A 20,425-nucleotide genomic window follows, 5' to 3' on the forward strand; every position below is an offset into this window, starting at 1 on the left:
GGCGGGGCCGCGTGTGGCGGCACGCTGCGAGCAGCGACACCGCGCTCGCCCGGCCCCGCCGCTCCCGGAAAGGGAGAGCCGGGCAGCTGCAGGCGGAGCGTGCCCTCCTGCCCCTTCTCTGCCTCAGGGTTTGAATGGCTGGTGTTAACGCGTTCTGTGGTTTTCTTCCTTTTAGTAACTGGGATGAGCCCTTTGTCACCGTATTTGAACTTGGACCCCAAGTACCTGGTGCAGGTGAGAAGGTGGTGTGTATTTGTTGTGTGAAACTCGATTTCAGTGTTTGCATGGTTATGTGAACACCTCAGAGCTCCTGCAGTGCTGGGCACTGTGCACTGAAGGCTCCCACTGAAGAACAGTGGAAAGAAACTATATTTTTCAGTATTGTCCCTGATAAATCTTGAAGTGCTGTGATATCTAGAACAAAATGAGCACTGATGATGCAGAGGAGAGGTAGGGCTGTTGTGTCAATCCAAACTGCTGCTGTTGGAAGGAGATCTCCCTCCCTGTCTCGAGGCAGAGAGCCCAGCACCACCTCACACAGCTCTGGCACTGCTCACACCTCCACTGAGCCCCTTCAGTCAGGAAGAGCAGCCAGAATCTCTCCCCTCTTTTCATGGATCAGTTTACTGTTCAGCCAAGCTCCAGACCTGATAACAGGCTTTGCCATCACAGCAGCTGCACATGTCACATCCCTGTTCTTATGTCTTTACCCATCATGAAGTAAAGCCTTCCATTTTGTTCTATAGAATAATGTAGCTGTCACACTTGCACATCTTAACATCAGTTGATATAAAACAGGGCCAAAGCAAAAAAAAAAAAATTAAATCAAGTAATGTTTTCCATTTTCATAAATATTAATTGTAGCTGAAAATGTTAAAGTTAATCCAATTATGATGCATATCAATTATTTTATTATTTTTCTACATATATGGCTTATATTATCTGAGAACTTGATGTTTTCTAGAATTAGCAGTTAAAGGTCAACAGTTGCATAGTGCCTGCTAACCTCTGTGCCTCTTCCATTTCTGGGTCACTGTTTCTTTGCAAGGGGAAGCTGTGCCTGCAGTTCTGGGCCCTAGCAGCCCTTGTAGGCTGGGTTACAATGTAACATTCCCAGAAGGATGAGCACCACAGCTCTGTCTCTGGTGGGAGTGGGGTCAGTGCTGTGGCTGCTGTTGTTCACTGGTCAGAAGGAAGCTGAGATTATTTAGACTTTCTCCAAAAACACTCTCTAAAGTGGTTTTGTTTACTTTGTAGTTTGTTATGTTGGTGTTAAAAACGGTATAGCAGGGATTTTGGAACAAAGTGTGTATACTAAGAGACTTTTAGAAACAAAAGGGAAGTTTGCTTTAAATGCAAAGTTGTTGGCATTAGTGCCATGAAACACTTCTAAAAATACCCATTGATGTAACACCAGAGGCTGCTGTCTGTGTTGTAACACTTCACTACCCTTCATGTTTAGCTCTAGTGTGTTGAAGTAACAGCAAAGTACATTGAAATAAAAGGGAATTCCATTTTTTTTTACCTGAACAAGTTGCCCATACAAGCTGTGGGGTCTCCTTCCTTACAGAATCACAAGACATGGGAATGGCTCTGAGTGCCCAGCACTGACTGACCTTTCTTTAACCATGAGGGTTGCACTAAACAGTCTCCACAGGTTCCTTGGGCTCTAAATACTGAAGGAAAAAGACATAGCTAATATTTCAGAATAATAGAGGTCTTCCCATAATAACAACTGGTACACTGGTACTCGTTACTTTAAGCTCCACATTTTTGGTTGGTCTGAGTGCAAGCACAGATGATGTTTTCTACAATGCTGTGTTGCCTGTAGCAGGTGTTATAAATTGGCATGTCAGCCTTTGGCAGAGGCCTAGAGGATGGGCTTTTGAGGTTTCCTCTAGAAACTTAGATGTTACCTAAACAAGATTGCTTCATCTTGACTTCTGGGACAGTAGTGAAAACTGTTAGAAACTGCTAACTTGTGTAAACACTGAATTTCTCCAACTGTCTAGTTATAAGGAAGATAGAAACCATATTGTAGGTTCATTTTATTGATAACACAATTCACAATTTTAGGAGCTATTGTTTCTACATTGCCATTCCCATTCAGCATCAAGTGTGAGCAGTAAAACCCCTTAGAATGCATTTCCTTGAGCCTGCAGCTGTTGGAGTCATGCATCAGTTAAATAGGAGTGGATAATACTGTGACTGGAAAGCACAGAAGCTTAAAAGAGATCTGCTGCTTTAGCACCTTATCAACAGCAGGCATCTCCAACGTCTCCCACTGAAGAAGTGCCTTGGCACACCTTATCTCTGCACATATGCCAGTTTCTCTAGGCCATTTCTCTAGCTTTTTACACCACTGATTTGCAAGAACATGAGTTTGTCCCTGTGGGAGAAAGATGGACAAGTAAAAAATGAACCAAGCTCACATATTTCATGCCTGATCATCACTGGTTTTGAGTGTATTCCTTGCATTTTTCACATCCTTAAAATAGGTCACTTATTTCAGTGCAAGGAAATATCTCTTTTCATAAAAGACAGTTTTTATTTAGTATCGGAGTATTGGGAAACTAAATTAATGCATTACTGTATTAGACTGGGTTGCTCAGTAAGAAAACAGTGCTATGTAATCAGACAACAGGAATGTTTTTAGAAGGCTTGTATTGCCTGCTGCAGGATGTAATTAATAATTAAGCAAATAGTTATTAAAAACAAAAACAACCAACAACCCACACAATATGAGTTCCTTGGCTGAGTAATGTAATTTATTAAAAGTTAGCACAGCTAGGGAGGAAAAAAAAAGGCACTTAGTCAATTGAACTTTTTACAGTTGTTTTTCATGCTTAATACATTATACACATGGTATATTCCATCTCTGTGCTACTGTAGGCAAGAATTTTCTAGAAGTACTCACCCATCTTTAGTTCATTGCATGGATTAAAGACAAAAAATTAATATGGCTTACATTTTGAACTGGACTTGGAAAATACAAAAGTATTTGTTTTTGTTTTCCCCCAGGATACAGATGAGTTTATCCTGCCCACAGGAGCCAACAAAACTCGAGGCAGATTTGAGCTGGCCTTCTTTACCATTGGAGGATGTTGTATGACAGGTGGGTGGTTGTGGTTTTCACTTTTCCCAGCTGTCCAGGTAACACCTATGCACTGCAGTGATGGATGAGATTGTAAATGTCTTGTTCTGCAAGACAGTCTGTTCAGTCTTAAGTAAAGAGATACTTGGTTTTAGTTTATACACTGAATTCTATTCTCAGTATTTGTTTCTAGTATTGTTTATTCTTTTTCTTCTTAAAAAGTAATAACTGATGTTATTCCAACTAGGGGCAGCATTTGGTGCACTGAATGGTTTGAGACTTGGCTTGAAGGAGACACAGAATATGGCATGGTCAAAACCTAGAAATGTACAGTAAGTGTTCCATCTAAAAAAATGTACCTCCTAGTAACAGAGTTCTATATGAGGTTAGCTCTGAATATACTGCAAAAATAAATGTTTTGGGTTTTTTTCTTTTAGTGGGGACAAGTGGGAGTCAGTATTTGTCTTGATCAAGTTATTACATGTTGTTAATTACAGTGATGTTCAGTTCAACCTTTTTGCTTTTTGTTTAGTCACAATTGGTGTGTCCTGTGACTTACCTTAAATATTTGAGAAATAATTACTACTTTGATGTTTACTAAAAATCTACTTCAAAGTCAAAGCAATTTTTATATGTAGAAGTATTCCCAGAAGCAGTAGTGTTTACTTTCAGCTATTTTTTGCTGTAATGTATCTGAGTACGAGTCTCCCTTTTTTCCCAAGGAGGAAAAGAGTCAAATCTTTTTGTATCTTTTCAGAGCTGGGCCTGCCTGGATTTGCATTAGGGATGACATTGGTGCATGCTGCTGAGCAGGCATTGCAGGGGGAGTTCTGGGTTATGGCATCCAGGAGCACCCATGACATTGCTGTGTTTTCACCTTACCTGAATGTTTGAAAGAACACAGCAAAGACAGGAACATTTGTTTCAACAGAATGCCTCTTAAAATAATGGCAGCTTAGACACAGCTTTAGGAAAACCTAAGTAAAGGGACATTGGAAACCAGAGGAACAGAATAAGTGGAGGAAAACATGGGAAATTTTCACTCCCAGAATACTTTGCATCAAGCAAATTTTCTGGTACAGTTTATATTGGCTCTGTGTCTTTTTAAATTGTTTGTATATTCATCCCCTTCTTTATCTAAATATTCACCACTGTAATGATGACTCTTTCATAATGCTCTAGATGAACAGAATCGTATTTTAGGGTTTGGAATGAGCAGAGTTGGAGAAAGCCACGTTAAGCATGAAGCTTGGCAGGTCAAGCCCAGGAGGTGGCAGTCGTGCTGCTCTTATCCTGGCTCTGCAAGGCAAAGGTCTGCTGAAGGTCATCACCTTCCAACAGTGCATGTAGTACCTGTTTTCCCTCACCAGCTGCAGAGAACAGACTTGCTTAGCTAGATTTCTTCCAAATTTATCCTTAATGTACACAGATCTATTTCTTAATGAATTTTAATTTTGCTGCTATTCACTTGTCATCGAATACCTCACAGTATGCCATCGTTGTTAGAATTACTGATTCTCTTATCAATTCAGAATGAATATAAAGTTAAACGGTGGGGGTTGTAATTAAGGAGAGGTTATCAATACTCTAGCCTCTTAGATTTTTTCCCTCATGTCTCAAAATGAAATGTTCCATTATTGTTTAGTTCATTGCCTAACCATATTCAGTAACAGCCTGTGTCCTAATGAAAATTATAAATAACGGAAAAACAATAGAAAATTAAATCAGAAGGAACATAAAGCAATTAAAGTGTCAGACATTAAATGCTGAACTAAGTTCCAGTGGTAGTCAGCTGTCCAGAGCAATACCATGCCTGTGATAGTGTTACACTGCTGGGAGATAAAGATCAGTCATTCTTCTGGCTGCTGTTGTCACCGTTCTGGAGACAGCTGGAACCAGCAAGAAGTGGCACTGTGCTTCTCTGAGAGCGCACTGAAGGTTCTCTTTTCCTTTTAGTGCTAGTCTGGAAGCCTACACACAGACACACCTCTTGGCCTTTTGCTGGGTGGACAGATGGGATTGGAAGGGACTGTCTCCTTCCTTCCTGACTTACTGCAGTCCAGATTTGCTTTTTTGCCCACACTATTTGCTCAGGTATCCCCACACGCCCTGAGACATGGTCTTTGTAGAGGAGACTGAGGCTTTCTTGGAGACCTTTTACCCAGCTGTGTCTGCATAAGTGTGTCAGTTATTCCTGGAGCTGTGTGCAGTCACCATGTAAGGAAGGACAGCTCTGGTTAGAAAGTCATTTGAAGGGAAGAGATTGGAGTCTTGGGGAGGGTCAAGTTTGCCTTGAAAAGAGAGAAAGATTTTCTTAAGAGTTGACAGGGCTGAATATTTGCTTTCCAAAACTTTTAGTTCATCATTGCACTTTTGTTAACCACATATATGTAAACACACAAGCCCTACTGTCATAAACACTGCCTTGATGTAAACACAGAGTGCTAAAGGTTTTCATACCTCTTTAACTCCTTTGTAGAATTCTAAATATGGTGACACGGCAAGGAGCGTTATGGGCTAACACTCTGGGATCACTGGGTAAGTAAAGCCATTCCTTCATAGGAAAAGCAACTTAAAGTTGGAATTGTGGGAAATTGTGTATTTGTGTATTATCTGAATAGGAGTGCTCTCTAAATTTTCATTATTAAATTCATCAGGAAAAAGTGCCAGTTTTTGTCTTTGGGGGCTTGAGAGTATTTCAGTAGACATGATAATGGAAATTAAAGGCTTAATGAAGGCTAAAATAGGATTTGCAACATAAGGAGCCAAAAGGCTTTAATTAAAACCCAAATTTTTTACTATATTATAAATAACCTCTAGCTGTATCAGAAATAACTAGAAAATACAGATAATGCTTACTTGTTAATAAATTCCTATTAAATGACAACTTAAAAATATGATCTAATATTTTTGAATAACTTTAATAACCTACATTGAGACTCTGTGGTCATGTGATCAACTGCCTAATGTTTGTTTCTTGTAAAAGTCAACAAAATGTTTATATGAAGAAGAAATATGATAGTCAGTGCAGATTTATCCTTTACATTAGCAAGAAAAATCACACGTGGCACCACTTTTTTATTAACCCACATTGGTTATAAACAACATTTAGGTTTAGAGTCACCTAAACCTAAATGTTGCTTATAGCTAATGTAGGTTAAAAAAAAAAAGAGAAAAGAAAATAACCAATAGCCTAATGTATAAGAAAAAACACTTCTATGAACTGAGATTTGGGTGGGAGGGGGCTGTGAAATAAAATCACATCAGTTGCCTTTGAAAAATGAGATTGTTTCGTAAAAGTTAGTGAAATAACTAATGCCCTAGAAATTACAAATTTTTTACCTCCCCCACAATCTTAAGCATTTGAAAACTGATGCAGTAACTTTAAAAGGAGATATCTAAAATTTATTAGATTATTTTGAGGAAAAATAATGATGGAACTTGTTGTCCTACAAAGTTGTAGTTGAAGTTAGCAATATTTAAATCAGAGACTACATCCTGTTATAACCCAGTCTACATCTGTTTCACTTTTGAGGAATATATCAAAGTATAGGCTAGGTTGCATGTATGACATTTTATTTCAGTCTTAGTTCTGAAGAGCAGATTTAATTTAGGCATTAGCATTTGAGGCATTGTATGGAGGACACAGTTCAAGAGAGGATTCTGAGCTCCAGCAAGAAAGGCACATTTTCTATAAGCAATGCTTGTTGCCTGGTGGATTTTATTGGGCCATTTTTGTTTGGATTTTTTTTTTTGGTTTTTTGTTTTGTTTTGTTCCAAGTCTAACAAAAACATGTCGGAGACCTGAGATGCAGGCACACTGCAGTTCAAGGTTTCAGTTTAAGTGACACATTAACAGGTTTTTCCAGCTGTGTTTGAAGAAAGATTACTCAAGAAAATGTTTGTGCATTCCAGTAACAAATGGTTATTTTTCTTACAAAATATGGCCTCCAAAATGACAGAGTTAAGCAGAACTTTCTGTTTGGGATTCTGGTAGACCTCTTTCTTGTCCTAGCTACCAGAGAAATTCCTTTCAAGGAGCTGAATTATTTTTGCATCTTACTTCACCTTGTGCAGCCTTTCTGTACCTCAGAGATTCTTTATGTCACCACTGACAATTTTTGTCATTCTCTTCCTGAACAGAGGCAACATCTGTTTGGATCTGTTTTAAAAAACTATGTTGAACTGAGCTTTCCCTTCCCTCATTGTTAATCTACTTGCTGCTAAGACAAACTGAAATACCCTTGCCTGTGCTGAATGGAGAATGATGCTGCTGTTAACTCATTGACATTATTATGGTTGCTTATGAAGGATTTGCTGCCTTTTTGCAGAAGGAAAGATTTCAAATTCTTGGAGGGCAAGGAATGAATTAAATGGCATTGTCTTTATCACTTCAAAATGCTGACATATTCTACTATTTCTTTCCAGCATGAAATATGAGTGTATCATGAGGTGTGGGGGTGGGGGGATCTTTTCCTTTAATCAAAATGTATAAATTATAAATGCACCCATGCTAAAAAGCCCATGCATTTCTCTTTCCTGTCCTTTCCAGGGCAGCCCCTAAAGTTATCTCAAAGCAAAAAGCCCTCTGGAGATAAAGATTTCATGCACAAGCAGAGGTGAAACAGCTGTAAATGTCAAATCCCAAGTGTTCTAATAGTCATTTTTAAAAGAAACAAAGCCCATTGTGCTCCAGCTCTTGGTAGCATGATCTGAATGCTGTACTTAACTCACATTTCATCACTGTCACACATGGACAGTAATTTTCTCTACCTAGAAAGTGCTGGGTTTAGTTTCATGTCATCCACAGAAGACAGAATGAAGCTGCCAGTACAAATTTAAACACTGAATTTTCAAACAAATTTCAACTAGCAAAATAGGCTTAAACTTCAGTCAGTGCTTTGTAGCACATATTGTCATGAAGAATGCTACTTTATAACCAAACTATAGCTTGAGAAAGAAAAAATGGCTATACAGGAAGAGATTTAGAAAAGAAACACCAAAGGTGGGATTTTGCAGAGGATTCCCTTCAAATAAGCAGAAAATCTGTTCTTCAGAAGCATAGTCTAAATAGCTACACCAAGCCTAGATTGTAAGCTTTGGGCCTCAGACCGTGGAAGGTTTTATTAATTTTTTTTTCCCCAGCTCTACTTTACAGTGCATTTGGAGTCGTCATTGAAAAAACACGTGGTGCAGAAGATGACCTGAACACCATAGCTGCTGGAACCTTGACAGGAATGCTATACAAAAGCACTGGTAGAGTAGCAAAATATTGCTCCTTTTCCTTCTCTTTGCTTATCTAGTTATTAAGATTCTCATTACTTTTACTAAATACTGTCCTGCTCTCAAAATTGACAGTTTAAAAATTGCTATTAGCTCAATGTCCCCTAACCCACAATGCTTTTCACCCAACTAAGGCTACCTAGGGAAAACTTGCACTAAAAAAGAAAAAATCCAGCTGAGTTAAATTTGATTCTCTGCAACTGCACAGGACTGACAGTAACCATGAGAGCCAAATTATGACTGTTGTACATATATATTGAAGAAACAGTCATTTATTTCCTCAGGTATATGGTGAGATTGTATAAAACACATACCCACCTCATTCCTAGCCCTGTTTTCAGCAATAGCAGGAATAAATCTAATTGTTTCTGAATTCCATGAGTGGATGCAGGCAAATGGGAACTACCTTGCAAAGTGAGTGGGGACAGGGAAGGAAAACACAGAACACAGAGATTGGTTGGATGGATGTGAAACTTAATAACAGTGATCCATGTGACAGTAATTCACATGATAGTGGTACCTGGAGCTGCAAAAACCCTACACACAGAGAAACTGATGTATTTATAAAATTATTGCTTAGGTTTTCATGACACTGTTGTCTTGGGATAGGATTCTAGTATTTGCATAGTGGTCAGAACCAACAAAAAAGGTTATTTGAGAACAGCATGGATTTAAGGTGAGACTGCTGATGCAAACTGAATTGTTTGCAGGAGAGAGGGTCTGATCTTCATCAGCAAAATGGCTGTCAGCACATGTTCCAAGCTTAACAATTGGAGAGATCTTTTTTAGAGAATTGCTGGGTACCACAGATTGACATTAGCACGTGGAAAAAGGTTTTATATTTTAAGTTACTCAGTAAATGTTTGGCTGCATGACTCACCTGCATTTTATGGAGGAGATAATGCAAGAATTGACCTATGTACCTTTGCACATCTAACTGACCCTCAGTGCCTTAACAGTGCTCCTGAAGCCCTGCTTTTTTGGGGGGCAAAACAGTTTGAGTAACTCTATTTTCCTGATGTCTTAGACTACCTGAAGCCACAAATAATTGGCTGGAACAGCCTTCACAAATATGAGACTCTTAACTGAGCAAGGGCACATAGCTCTCCTGTAATCCATTTCTTCCTTGGGATTTCATGAGTGATATGACAGATTACCAAGAACTGCTGGAAAGGATACCATATAGAAGCCTAATATTTTCTGTTGGAGCTTATTAATTAGGAGAACTGTCATCTAATACTCCAGCAGAAGCATCCCCCTTACCTTCCAGAAGTATAGAGCTGGCATTATGTGGAATATTTTTTTGGCACAGTGCAACCACAGATAACTACTCCAGTCACATGCACAGTCATCTGACACTACTAAGGTTTTTATTACCAGAGCACAGTGGGACATTTGTTTTGTAACACAAGATCTACAGAGCTAATGGCAGTCCTTATAAAGGCAAATGAAGTTAGTCAATCTCTATTCATTACAGTATTGTATTTCAAGTGTGTGAATGAACCATAGTGCAGAGAAACTGCTGCCTCTCCTGTCACCTTATGCCAGAGCCCCCTTTCTTATTCTGTATGGTAAAACTTACAAGTTCTGCCTTTACACTGCATCACTGTATATACTTACCTTAAAACCTGGAATATTTAAGCCATGTTTAAACCATGCAAAAGATCAGCACACATCTGACACATCAAGACTGTAATTACTTCCTGTGCTACATGGAATGCCACGACGTGTTGGCATTAAGAAAAGGAAAATGTAAAAGCTGTCAAGGACACTGAGTTAGAAATGTCCATATTTTAGTGTCAGATGGGAGCTCACACAAACATGCCATTGCAAATTAAGGCTGCTCTAGTCCACAAGGGGTGGATACAGAGTTGCAGGCAGTGCTATTCAAACACTCAGATTTCCCATTTCCATCATTCCTGCTTTGTAAAGAGATCAGGAACATACTAAGAAGAAATGGGATAATGTATGGCAAGTCTTTTATTATAACTTCATGCTTAAACACAGTACGGATGGAGGAATCACATCACAATCTGTTTTGCACTGAAAAATACTCCTGTGTACACTGCAAAACCTAGACTGAATTTCTGAAACCAATTATTAAGCATCTGGGGAGTAGACAGGGAAAAAAAACAGCTGGGAAGACTTTGTGAAGGCTGAGATTGGTTGCCCCAGACTGGTCCCAGTTTTCACAATTTGTCCTTGTAGAAGTGTTAATCATTACCAAAATGGCAGCAGTCAAACAGAACCTGCACGTTCTAAAGCAGTTTTGTGCAAAGCTACTTGACACAGCTTGTGTGGGAGAAGATAAGAGGTTTGAAAGCTCTGCAAGGGAGGACAGTGGCAATTGAGCCCCCTCCCTGCACTCACTGGCAGTGCCATCACTCATTGAGACTCCCATTGCAGTGACTGAAGCAGTTCAGTCCCCAGTAAAAGCAGGTGAGAGCTGGGCTCCATCTCAGCAGTGCTGCATGGCTTAGGTCAAAAGACACCTATTGAGTGGGAATGGACAGCTGATGTGAGGAGTTCTGAAACCAGTTCTGCTTGATTCATCTGACCAAAGGGATCTCCAGCTTTCACATTTGTTTAAATTTAATGCCACAATTACTGACTAGAGTTTAGCCCAAATGCAGCAATAAGAGTACATATTTATTTGTTACACCGGTCTTAAAACTTCATGGGAGCAATTTTTACTTAGCATCTACCCAGAACATTCAGTTTGGGTAACAGTTACAAGAAAACCCTTTGGGTTCCTCTGCCAGTGGCATACGCAAGAGAAATGTTACAGCGACTCAGTCCATTCAAGTTTTGCTAAAAGGGAGTCTGATAGTCTAAGTCCACAAGGATGGCTTTTCTATTTAATAAGATACTATTTATTTAATAAGATAAATGGCTTTTCTATTTAATAAGATAAGATACTATTTAATAAGATACTATTTAATAAGATAGATACTATTCTTCAATTTTAGGCAAAGGCAGAAATTAGTATCTGTTATGCCATGTTTTTTCTGATAAATGTTACAAAGGACAAACATATCTTAAATGTTTAGCCTCCTTGCATGTGCTTTCAATCTCTTTCTAAACTGACCGCCTTTATTTGGTTTTCTTATCATTCTATTAGTCATAAAAGTAACAAACCACCAAACAAAAATGATTGTCACTGTGCACTATGTCACTGTTACACCCTCCCACCATGGTTGCAGTTGTCACAAAGGTACAGCTGGCTGAGGTTCCTCCCCAGGCATGCAGGATTGATCACTCAGGAAAAGATGAACTAGCTGGGACTTTGGCCTGACCCAGTGTGACAGCAATTAATTTCTCACTGGAATTCCTGACAGACTTCAGTAAGCAAAAAAAGTTAACCAACATTTACCTCTTATCTGAGGGTTACACAGGTTGTAGATGTTCTTTTTCTTGGATAATTTTTTTTCTTTCTTGAGGTTAGGGGTAACAGCAACAAAAGTAAACTAGTTCTTTGGACAAACTAAATTCCTTTGTTTGCTTTTGTGCAGTAAGAACCTGATCCCAGGTGCAGTATCTCATGCCTTTGGAGCAATAGATGTTACATAATTTGGTACAGAAAATGCTGTGTCTGAAAAGACAGGAACTGCATGCTAACAATAGCTGAAGGTAGCAGTTGTCATCTTAAGACCTCAGAACACAACTCTAAAAGGCCAATACTTCATGAGTAGGGAGGGCTGAATGTTATATTTCCAACAGTAAAATCTGGCGGGAGCTAAAGATCAGTTTTGTGACATCCAGTGAGTAGTTCAGGGCAGTTGTGTTAGCTGATAGCTTCTTGAGCTATAAAAATCCTGTGCTCTGAGCCCAACCCATGTTTTTCTTTGGGCCAGACAGGGCTGTTTTCTCATTTCTCTTGGCTAGAGAGGGGGAAAGAAGAGCTTTTTGGGGACTGCAGATGTGGGATATCTTACTTTTCTGCAGTATTTGGAAAAAAGTGAAAAACTTGCTTGTCATCACTTAAGGGCTAAGAGGCATTTTGGAAGTTTAAGAGCTCCTTTTAACATGTCTATCAATCAAACATGTCTATCAATCAAATGATGTTTAGAGAAAGGATTTTTTTTTTTAATCTGATATAAGGAGGAGGTAAAGGCAATGTACAAGCAGCACTACAGTAATCAAATGATTGAGAAAGGATTTTTTTTTAATCTGATATAAGGAGGAGGTAAAGGCAATGTACAAGCAGCACGACAGGTAACAACTTGTTGAGGCTTTCTTAGTTGTTAAGGACTGCTGTCTAAGAGTGTGTGTGGCCACTGAGAGCAGTGCTGCCCAACTCTGCCAGTCTGGAGCAGTGAACTCAGAGCTGCAGGGAATTGCAGTTTGCAGGTGCCATTCATTTACAGTAGCTGAAGTAGCCTCCTGTCAGTCAGGTGCTGCTGCTTTCACTCAGTGAGAATACAGCAAATTTTAATCATGTTTGCAAAGTAATTTTAACAGCCCTAGTACTTCCAAACCAGTAAGTTAAATTGTAGAGTCCTACTGATTTTTCTAATTTAACCTTCATACCACAGTAACTACAGGAATCGTTCCCTCTTTTAAACTTTGTTGTTTCTGTATCCTAAGCACAATACTGCCTTAGCTGCAGCAATATGAAAATGGAAGATGCTTTTCTAGAATATATCTTGCTTCTAAATAGAACTTTATCAGTTTCCTCAGTAATTTCTGTATCCACAGACTTTCCCCACTAGTTACAAGATTTCATTAAATGAGCCCCATGGAGCAGCAGGAGGAAACTTGATACTTTCTAATGACATCCAGCCCCCCACAGATGTTCAAGCAAATGACTGCTTGATGGTTCAGGTGGTCTGGTTACTGAGCTTGAATTTGGAGCAAAACTAAGATTGCCTTGTACACTTGAGCCCTTTAAACCATTTAAAAGTATTTTTGTTCCTGAAGGCCCAGAAGGAAGAGAAGCTGTTTTCATTCAGAGTATCCAAGAGAGATTTAAAGACAGAAAACTAATCACAATTTAAAGATTATTCTTCTTTTGTTTGGCATAAGTGGGTCTGAGGTTTTGATGAAGGTGTTTGTAATGCTTGCTATTGGATGGCTCTTGCTTTAAACATTCCAGGAACTATCCCAGGACATTGGAGTAACACTGTGAAAATAGAGGCAGTAAGGTTCTAAATGGAAGATGTTGCCCTCATGGTTTTACCTGCTGGACAGGTGCAGCTCAGCATCAGGAGTGGCTCCTGCAGTGCTGGAATGCTGAGCTGTGCCATGGCACAGTGTAAGCTGGAACCTATTGAAAATCACAGAGGAGGGACAATACTTGGTGATGAAAGGGTGCAGCAGCTAAAGCCAGAGAACGAATTTCCCATTTGGAGAGCGTCAGATGTATCTTTGGAAACCCACAGCAGTTCTCAACTCTTGTGCAAGGTGCCTGATGTCAAAATACGTGCTTCCAGAAGTGTCTGTCAGCTGGAACCTTTATCTTACTGGGACATGCAAGATTAGGGGCTCATGGCCATGTTTCAGCAGGGCTTGTCAGGGCAGACTCAGTATCAAAGGCTTGCACAGAGTGATTGCAGAGGAAGGGTGGGAACATGTTCTATCATGCAAACACAGCTGGGATGGGAGTGGAGAGTTTATTTTTTCTTTTTGTTAACAAGTTAGTTTTCTCAGAGGCCCTAAGATTTTCTGCCCAGCAGCAGGGCTGCATTCTAAAGTGCATTACTGTTTGAAGTCTGCCACAGACCTGAACATATTTACTCAAACACAAATCTGACCAGTTAGGGAAAGGAAAGTTTTCTTTCCCTTTTTTTTTTTTTTTTTTTTTTTTTGTAATTCCTGTGGGTAGTTCAGAAGTCAGGAGCAGCTGCTACCAAAAAACCCCCCCCCCAACATTTTATAGCAGAAGCATAGTATAGAAACACTGGAAAAGGAACACTTCTTACATGTTTTCTTGGATATTTTCTCTCTCAGTCATGCAGCTATACCAAGTGCACAGGTTTAGTACCCTGTTCATGAAACACCTCCAGCAATGTCCCTAAGCTGTCTGCAGGCCTACAGGTGGCTCTAGGCCCTGTGGTTGACTTTTGCCAGTGGGTTCAGAGCTGCCATCCTTACCTGGCTGGCTCAGCACATGACAACACCAATACTTGCTGCAGTAGGAGCAGCACATCTAAAGTCCTCATACATGGCTGCTAGAAGACAGCTCAGTGACCCAAGTTTAAGATGACACCTTTCTTGTACAGCCCTGACATGACAGAATCTGCAGCCAGGCTTGATCATCCTTCAACTACCTGTTCTTGCATAGGAAGGAATAGGATTTTAAAAGGAAAGGAGAGGAATTGAACCTGGGGGGTAAGGAAAGAGCCTACAGGAATAGTCATAGTTCTGTAGTGCATCACATTCTGTGGGGATGTTCCAGACTTCCTGTACACCTGATGGTCATGAGCCCCCTTTGGGGGTTCCTGCTGTGCTCTCTTGAATCTTGATATGAACAGCAGAAAATTGGGCTCTAATGTTGTATTCATTTACCCCAGAAGGAATGAGGAGTCAGTATTTTTATAGATTATCTCAAATACTTGTTTTGCACAAAGTGTCCTTTAGATTTCACCTGTGGCTTTTTGCCAGACTCTGCTTGCACATCGGTAGTTTTGTGTACCCAGCTGCAAGCCCTTCATATGAAAAGCTTTTTGTGCAACAAATTCAGAATCAATTAGCAAACATAGCCATCTACATTTGCTTTCCTAAATGCTGATTTAGGCACATAGATCATATTCAGTAGGGCTTTACTTAGAGCTGTTGAATTCTCAACAGTTACGGCAGTGAACTCAGCCTTACACCCCAAAAAACCTCTCAAATTGTCACAGCTGAGCTGGCAGTCAAGTTTCTAGAAGCTGTAGCTAGACATGGCTTCTAATACTAATCCCACTTCTGCAGCTTCTTGGTTTCATTGCATGCCTGGGCAGTACAGGGAGGTTGAACAACTCCAGTGAAACCCATTTAACCTTGCAGCACAGGTGACACAGTGGCAGTCCAGCTGATGCCAACAGCTTGTTGCCTCACTAAAAGCCTAAAGGCAATTTTGTGAGACAACTTTATGACCCATAATGGAAGGAAAAAAAAAAACCAAACAATCTCTCTGATTACTGAGGTACATTTGTTTTCAGATTTGAGGAACCTGAACTGCACTGCCAGTTTCTCCAATAAAGCAGGCAGGGTTTTTTATCTTGCTGTCAGCAAAACTGGCCTTGTTCTATACACTGTACACATTATCTAGCTTGGTTCAGCTGCAATGATAAACATTGCAGAATCAAACTCACTGAAGTTCTCCTGCACTGAGGGTCATACTCCCAGGTGTTCTGTGCATTTTATGGTGCATTCTGGGAGCTCTGCTGAGGCACAGAAGTGTTTTGCTGTTTAGTAAAAGCAACAGAAGTCTCTACTTGTGTCCCTGTACACCCCAGTGTTCATGTGGAGAGAGGGACATGGGATGCCCGTGACTCCCAGCTCCAGCCAGGTGCCATACCTGCAGGCAGAAGCCAAACTTGCCCTATATTTCTGCCTTACACTAATATGCTCACCAGCACCTTAAGACTTGAATCACCCATTTGACTCAATTTTTTATCATTGCAAGGTGATAATTCTGATTATTAATAAAAGAATAAAGAAAGCTGTTCAATGTACACCATAGTAAATACCTGCCAGTTAATCCCTTTCTTCTACTTCCTATTTTTTAACTGAAAAATTTTAAAATTCCAAAGACACAGATGCAGTGATGGGTTTTGCATGATGGCCCTAATGAATCTCTGGAGCCCAGTGTCACACCCATATCAGCTATTTTGTTCACTTATTTCCCTCCTGCTCTTTCTCCTTCTGCTCAGAGCTAATTATCATAATTGAAAACCTGGAGGATATTTTGTAATAGGAGGAGAGCATGTCTGTCTGTAAAAACAAATGTAATAAGGACAGATAGGTTAATTAGGACTTGGGAAAAGCCATCTTGGCTTCTAGTAGTGGTTCCCTGAAGCAGTAGTGCTAACACAGTTTGAGAGGAAGCCATTCCAGCAGAAGTAGTGTCAGGACCAGGAATGAGTGACCATGAGCCTGGCAACAGGTTTGAGAGGAAGGTACAAAAAGCACAGGGAAATGGAGAGTTACTCAAGAAAGTAAAAGTCATTAATTGAGATGCCTCTGGATTTGAGCAGCTTCTTGGAAGGTGCTGTTCACTGACCGTGTGCTGACAGTAACCTACTGAGCTGCAATGTGCTTTGTTTGTTGCAGGTGGAGTGCGCGGGATAGCACGAGGCGGGATCGCAGGCCTGACGCTGACCGGCCTCTACGCCCTGTACAACAACTGGGAGCACATGAAGGGCTCCCTAGCCCGGCAGTCCCTGTGAGGGACAGAGGACACGCTTGCTTAGTCACCAATCAAATCAGTTGTGAGATCTATCTGGTGCCCCTTGCTATTTTATTTACAATTAGTGTGAAACTGATGGAAGCTGTGCTGGGAGGAACCTCTTGACACCGTGTAGCTGGACTGGCCCTTCCCGCCAGCCAGTTGCTGGAGAGGCAGCAATATTTGTTGGACCTGCAAGTGAACAGAGTGGCCACCAAGACAGTCTCCCTGCCATGCTCCCCAAGCAGCCCTGGCCAGGGCTGCCAGGCGTGCTGGGCCCCCATAGCTGATCCTGCTCGCTGCCAGGTTTGCTGGGTGCCTGGAGGGTCTGTGTCCTTGGAGCACTCCCTGCAGTCCCAGTGCCTCACCTGGCAGCACAGCCCCAGTAGCCATGGCACAGGCAGGGCTTGCTATTCTGGCAGCACAAGGCAAGCTAGCAAAAGGGACATCATCAGAATAAAAAGGGTGATACTTACTCAAACCCATTTCTATCCTTTGCTCTTCCTGCTACAAAAGCATTCTACATTCAGTGACCTATTATGGATTTATTTTAAAAGACCTGTGTGATGAAATCCTGGGGAAGTTGGTGGGTGAGGGGAAGTGGACAAGCAGGCTGATCATCTCCTGATGTTGTTACACTAAGGCATAGCAGGGCTTGACTTCACTCCCTTATTTGCTCTAACAAATTGGGTATTTATGGATGAAATACAGTTGCTGTCGCAGAACAGCTGCCAGTGGATTATCAAAACATTTGGGTACTCTAATATCCCAGAACTCATTTAGCCAACAATTAGAAACCAAACAATATAAAGACTGCACTTATCACCTATTATAGGACTTTTAATTAGCAAGAAACTTTTTGTCTGAAGTACCATATGTAGGTTATTGGCAGAACAAAGACTGTGATGAACCTGCATGTTCTCCAGTGTTAAATTTAAACCATGTACCAAGTATCATTTGCAGATAAATTAAACAGTAAGTTGGGAATTAGTTCAGTAATTAGAGTTACTGTGCAACTCATTCCTTCCACAATTAAATAATTAAACAGGCAAAATATTGAAGAGGTCGAGGTCTGAAGACAGGGAAGGCAGAGCAAGGGAAAAATAGAAAACTTACTGGTCAGGAGACAGTATAATTCAAACCAAATTTACATTTGAGTTTTCACTACTGAAACAGCTCTTAATAGTTACATTGCTTACACCAAAATAAAAACAACAAAAGCAGGAAGGGAAGGTGGTAGCTCTTACCTTCCCCCAGGAAGAAATGCCACTTTGCTGAGAAGCCTCATTGGTGGCAACTGACCCCTGAGACAGCTTTTTATAGAGCAGGTGCTCCAGCTAACGAGCCACCACAGGTGAACTCAATTTGCTTTGCTTGGCTACCAGGTCAAATTAGTTGCTTTATGCCAGCACTTAACGTGGCATAAAGGAAGCAGGCCTTTTCTCACCCCGTGTCACCTGGTTTTGTTAAGCCTTGATCCACAATGCCATAGTGCTCTGCATGTTATTATTGTGGTGTGAGAGCTGCACTTCCTTCCTAGCATGCAGTTTTTGAGGGCTGTACCACCAAAGAAACTGTCCCCCCTCTTCCAGGCTGCAGAGGGGTGATGTGGGCTTCATCTGCACAGTGCTGTCACATGGGACATCAGGAAAACATATGCACTTTCTTCTGAGCTTTTTCTCTCCCCACTGGCATCAATGAGTTCCTCCCCTGCCTGTTTCCTGGTCACCATTGGTTGGACTTGTGTTCCTGCACTCTTCACTACACTGGATGAAGGATTGAGGACTGCTTTGGGGGTTGATGGGGAGCAGGGGTGGCCTTTTTAAATGTCAGGAACTCTGCATTGTATCTTAGGTTTTTTTAAGACTTTTCAGGACTAAAATGTGACCCAGGAACTGTCTTGTCCTGATTGAAGTGGGTAAACCATGAAGCTTAACAAGTGTATTTCCTTCTTCAGGTGCACTGGAGATAATATAGAAGCAAGCCTTTTCAACCTTAAGGCTCGGCTGACTCTTGAGCAGCCTTGCATGTTATCTGGTGTGCAGTGCACTCACATTTCCTGGAACTGCTCACTTCAAGGGCAGAGCTGAGAGCATTTTTCTGAAATAGCTGTGTTACAGCTGTTAAAAGTTTTAGTTCATAATCTGTTTGTATATGGAGTAATCTGTAGCTTGAGCTATGAAACACAACCAGTACAGAGGCAGCAGTGAGGGAGGTGAATTGTACAATACAATAAGGAGAATGTGTTTACAATATTCTGTGTCATGACATCCTGCATTCATAATTTACTGGAAATCAGTATGAAGTTGCTACTTTAAATTGTGACCAAAAATATATCCAAGTTGAGTAGGAATAAAAGGATGTAAAATCAAGTTGAAAACAGAATTTGGCTGAAGTTAGAGCCCTCCCATGCAGTGTTAGATAAATGTGAGCATGGGAGACCTTGACTGTCCTGGAAGAGTGGGGTTTTGGTGCCAGTTGTGGTATCTTTGCTGATAGATCCAAGGCAACTTTCCATGCTGTGGCACCAAGTGAGGGAGCTGAGACAGCAAGTGTAATGGAAGGGGTTTGATTCTTGTGAAGCTGGTTCTGCTTAGTCTTTGGAACAGAAAGGCAAATCCACTTACACCATTCCCTGTCAGTAGGTGACTTCTCCACAGTTGGAGGAATTTGCTGAAAAATCACTACTTAGGGTGGGAGTCTCTGGGCACCCTGAAGCAGAAGCAGCTTCTGAAAACAGGAGGCAAATGTGTGTTAGGGCAGAAAAACTGCTCCATGTTTATAGTCTTATTTCCTGTGACCTAATATGGGACTTCAAAAGGAGAGGGAAATCCTTTTGTATGCTTTAACAGAAGGTTACCTACGCCTGTGCTTAATAAATTCTAGATAGGAAACTGGAATGTTTTAAGTGGAGCTTTGTGCACTCTGTGAGTATTGGTCTGTGCTGTTCAATGCCAGCCAGTGCAGGGACCAGAGGGTATCCCAGCCCTTTTTGGTACTTTCCCAGCATGGTTAATACCTGCTCTGTGTTCCTCACGGGTATTTCCCCCTCTGTCCCTGCCCTGTAGCTGCCCCACTGACTCCACAGCTGCTCTGAGGACAAGGAGTTGAAGGGGCTGGTGCCCCAGGAGCCTGTGGGCACCCTGCTCCAGGGAGCTGTGGGAGGGAAGGAAGCATTCCTCAGGACAGGGCATCAATCTCAGCTCAGCTTGTTCAAAGTTCTCCAGCCATTTGAGAATCCATGAATAGCATTTGCTTCCTGCTGCTCTGTCCTTCTTGTCTTGGGATAATTTTGAAGTACTTTTTCCCTGCCTTTGAAAGCAAAACATTCAGGATACACATTCAGGAGTTCTGCATGTGACTACTTCTAAAAAAGAACTTCAGTCCACTTTTTAAAAAGGGTCTGTGCACACCCCCACATGAAATGTAAGGTGTCATGGTTCAAAGGCTGCCAGGCCCACCTGTAAACATTCTCCAAATGAACAGTGAACAGTGCAGGCTGCAGTTACATACTGGAAAATACTCAGTGGAGGAACCAGTCATGCAAGGACGCTGATGCTCAAACACCACAGAGACAGAGAACTCACTTCCAATTGCAGAGATGTTCTTCAGCCATGAGAGAAGAGGACCAAATGCTACTACAATCCATAAATCCTCTAAGTATTCAGGAGTGCTAA

General features: G+C 41.1%; 1 protein-coding gene and 1 non-coding gene across 2 annotated transcripts; both read left to right on the forward strand.

Annotated features, from left to right (window-relative positions):
- Positions 1–80: 80 nt before the first annotated feature.
- LOC120507284 (mitochondrial import inner membrane translocase subunit Tim23) lies at positions 81–19,642 on the forward strand. Its single transcript, XM_039719709.1, has 6 exons — positions 81–234; positions 3,022–3,115; positions 3,342–3,426; positions 5,574–5,632; positions 8,240–8,350; positions 16,634–19,642. The coding sequence occupies exons 1-6, from the start codon at positions 184–186 to the stop codon at positions 16,747–16,749; spliced, it is 516 nt and encodes a 171-aa protein (XP_039575643.1). The 5' UTR covers positions 81–183; the 3' UTR covers positions 16,750–19,642.
- On the forward strand, positions 4,872–5,072 carry LOC120507310. The gene has a single exon (XR_005628728.1). It is a non-coding gene; the product is annotated as a small nucleolar RNA SNORA74 (small nucleolar RNA).
- Positions 19,643–20,425: the final 783 nt, after the last annotated feature.

The sequence above is a fragment of the Passer montanus genome, unplaced genomic scaffold (assembly GCF_014805655.1).
Source record: "Passer montanus isolate IOZ18808 unplaced genomic scaffold, ASM1480565v1 scaffold42, whole genome shotgun sequence".
Lineage (NCBI taxonomy): Eukaryota > Metazoa > Chordata > Aves > Passeriformes > Passeridae > Passer > Passer montanus.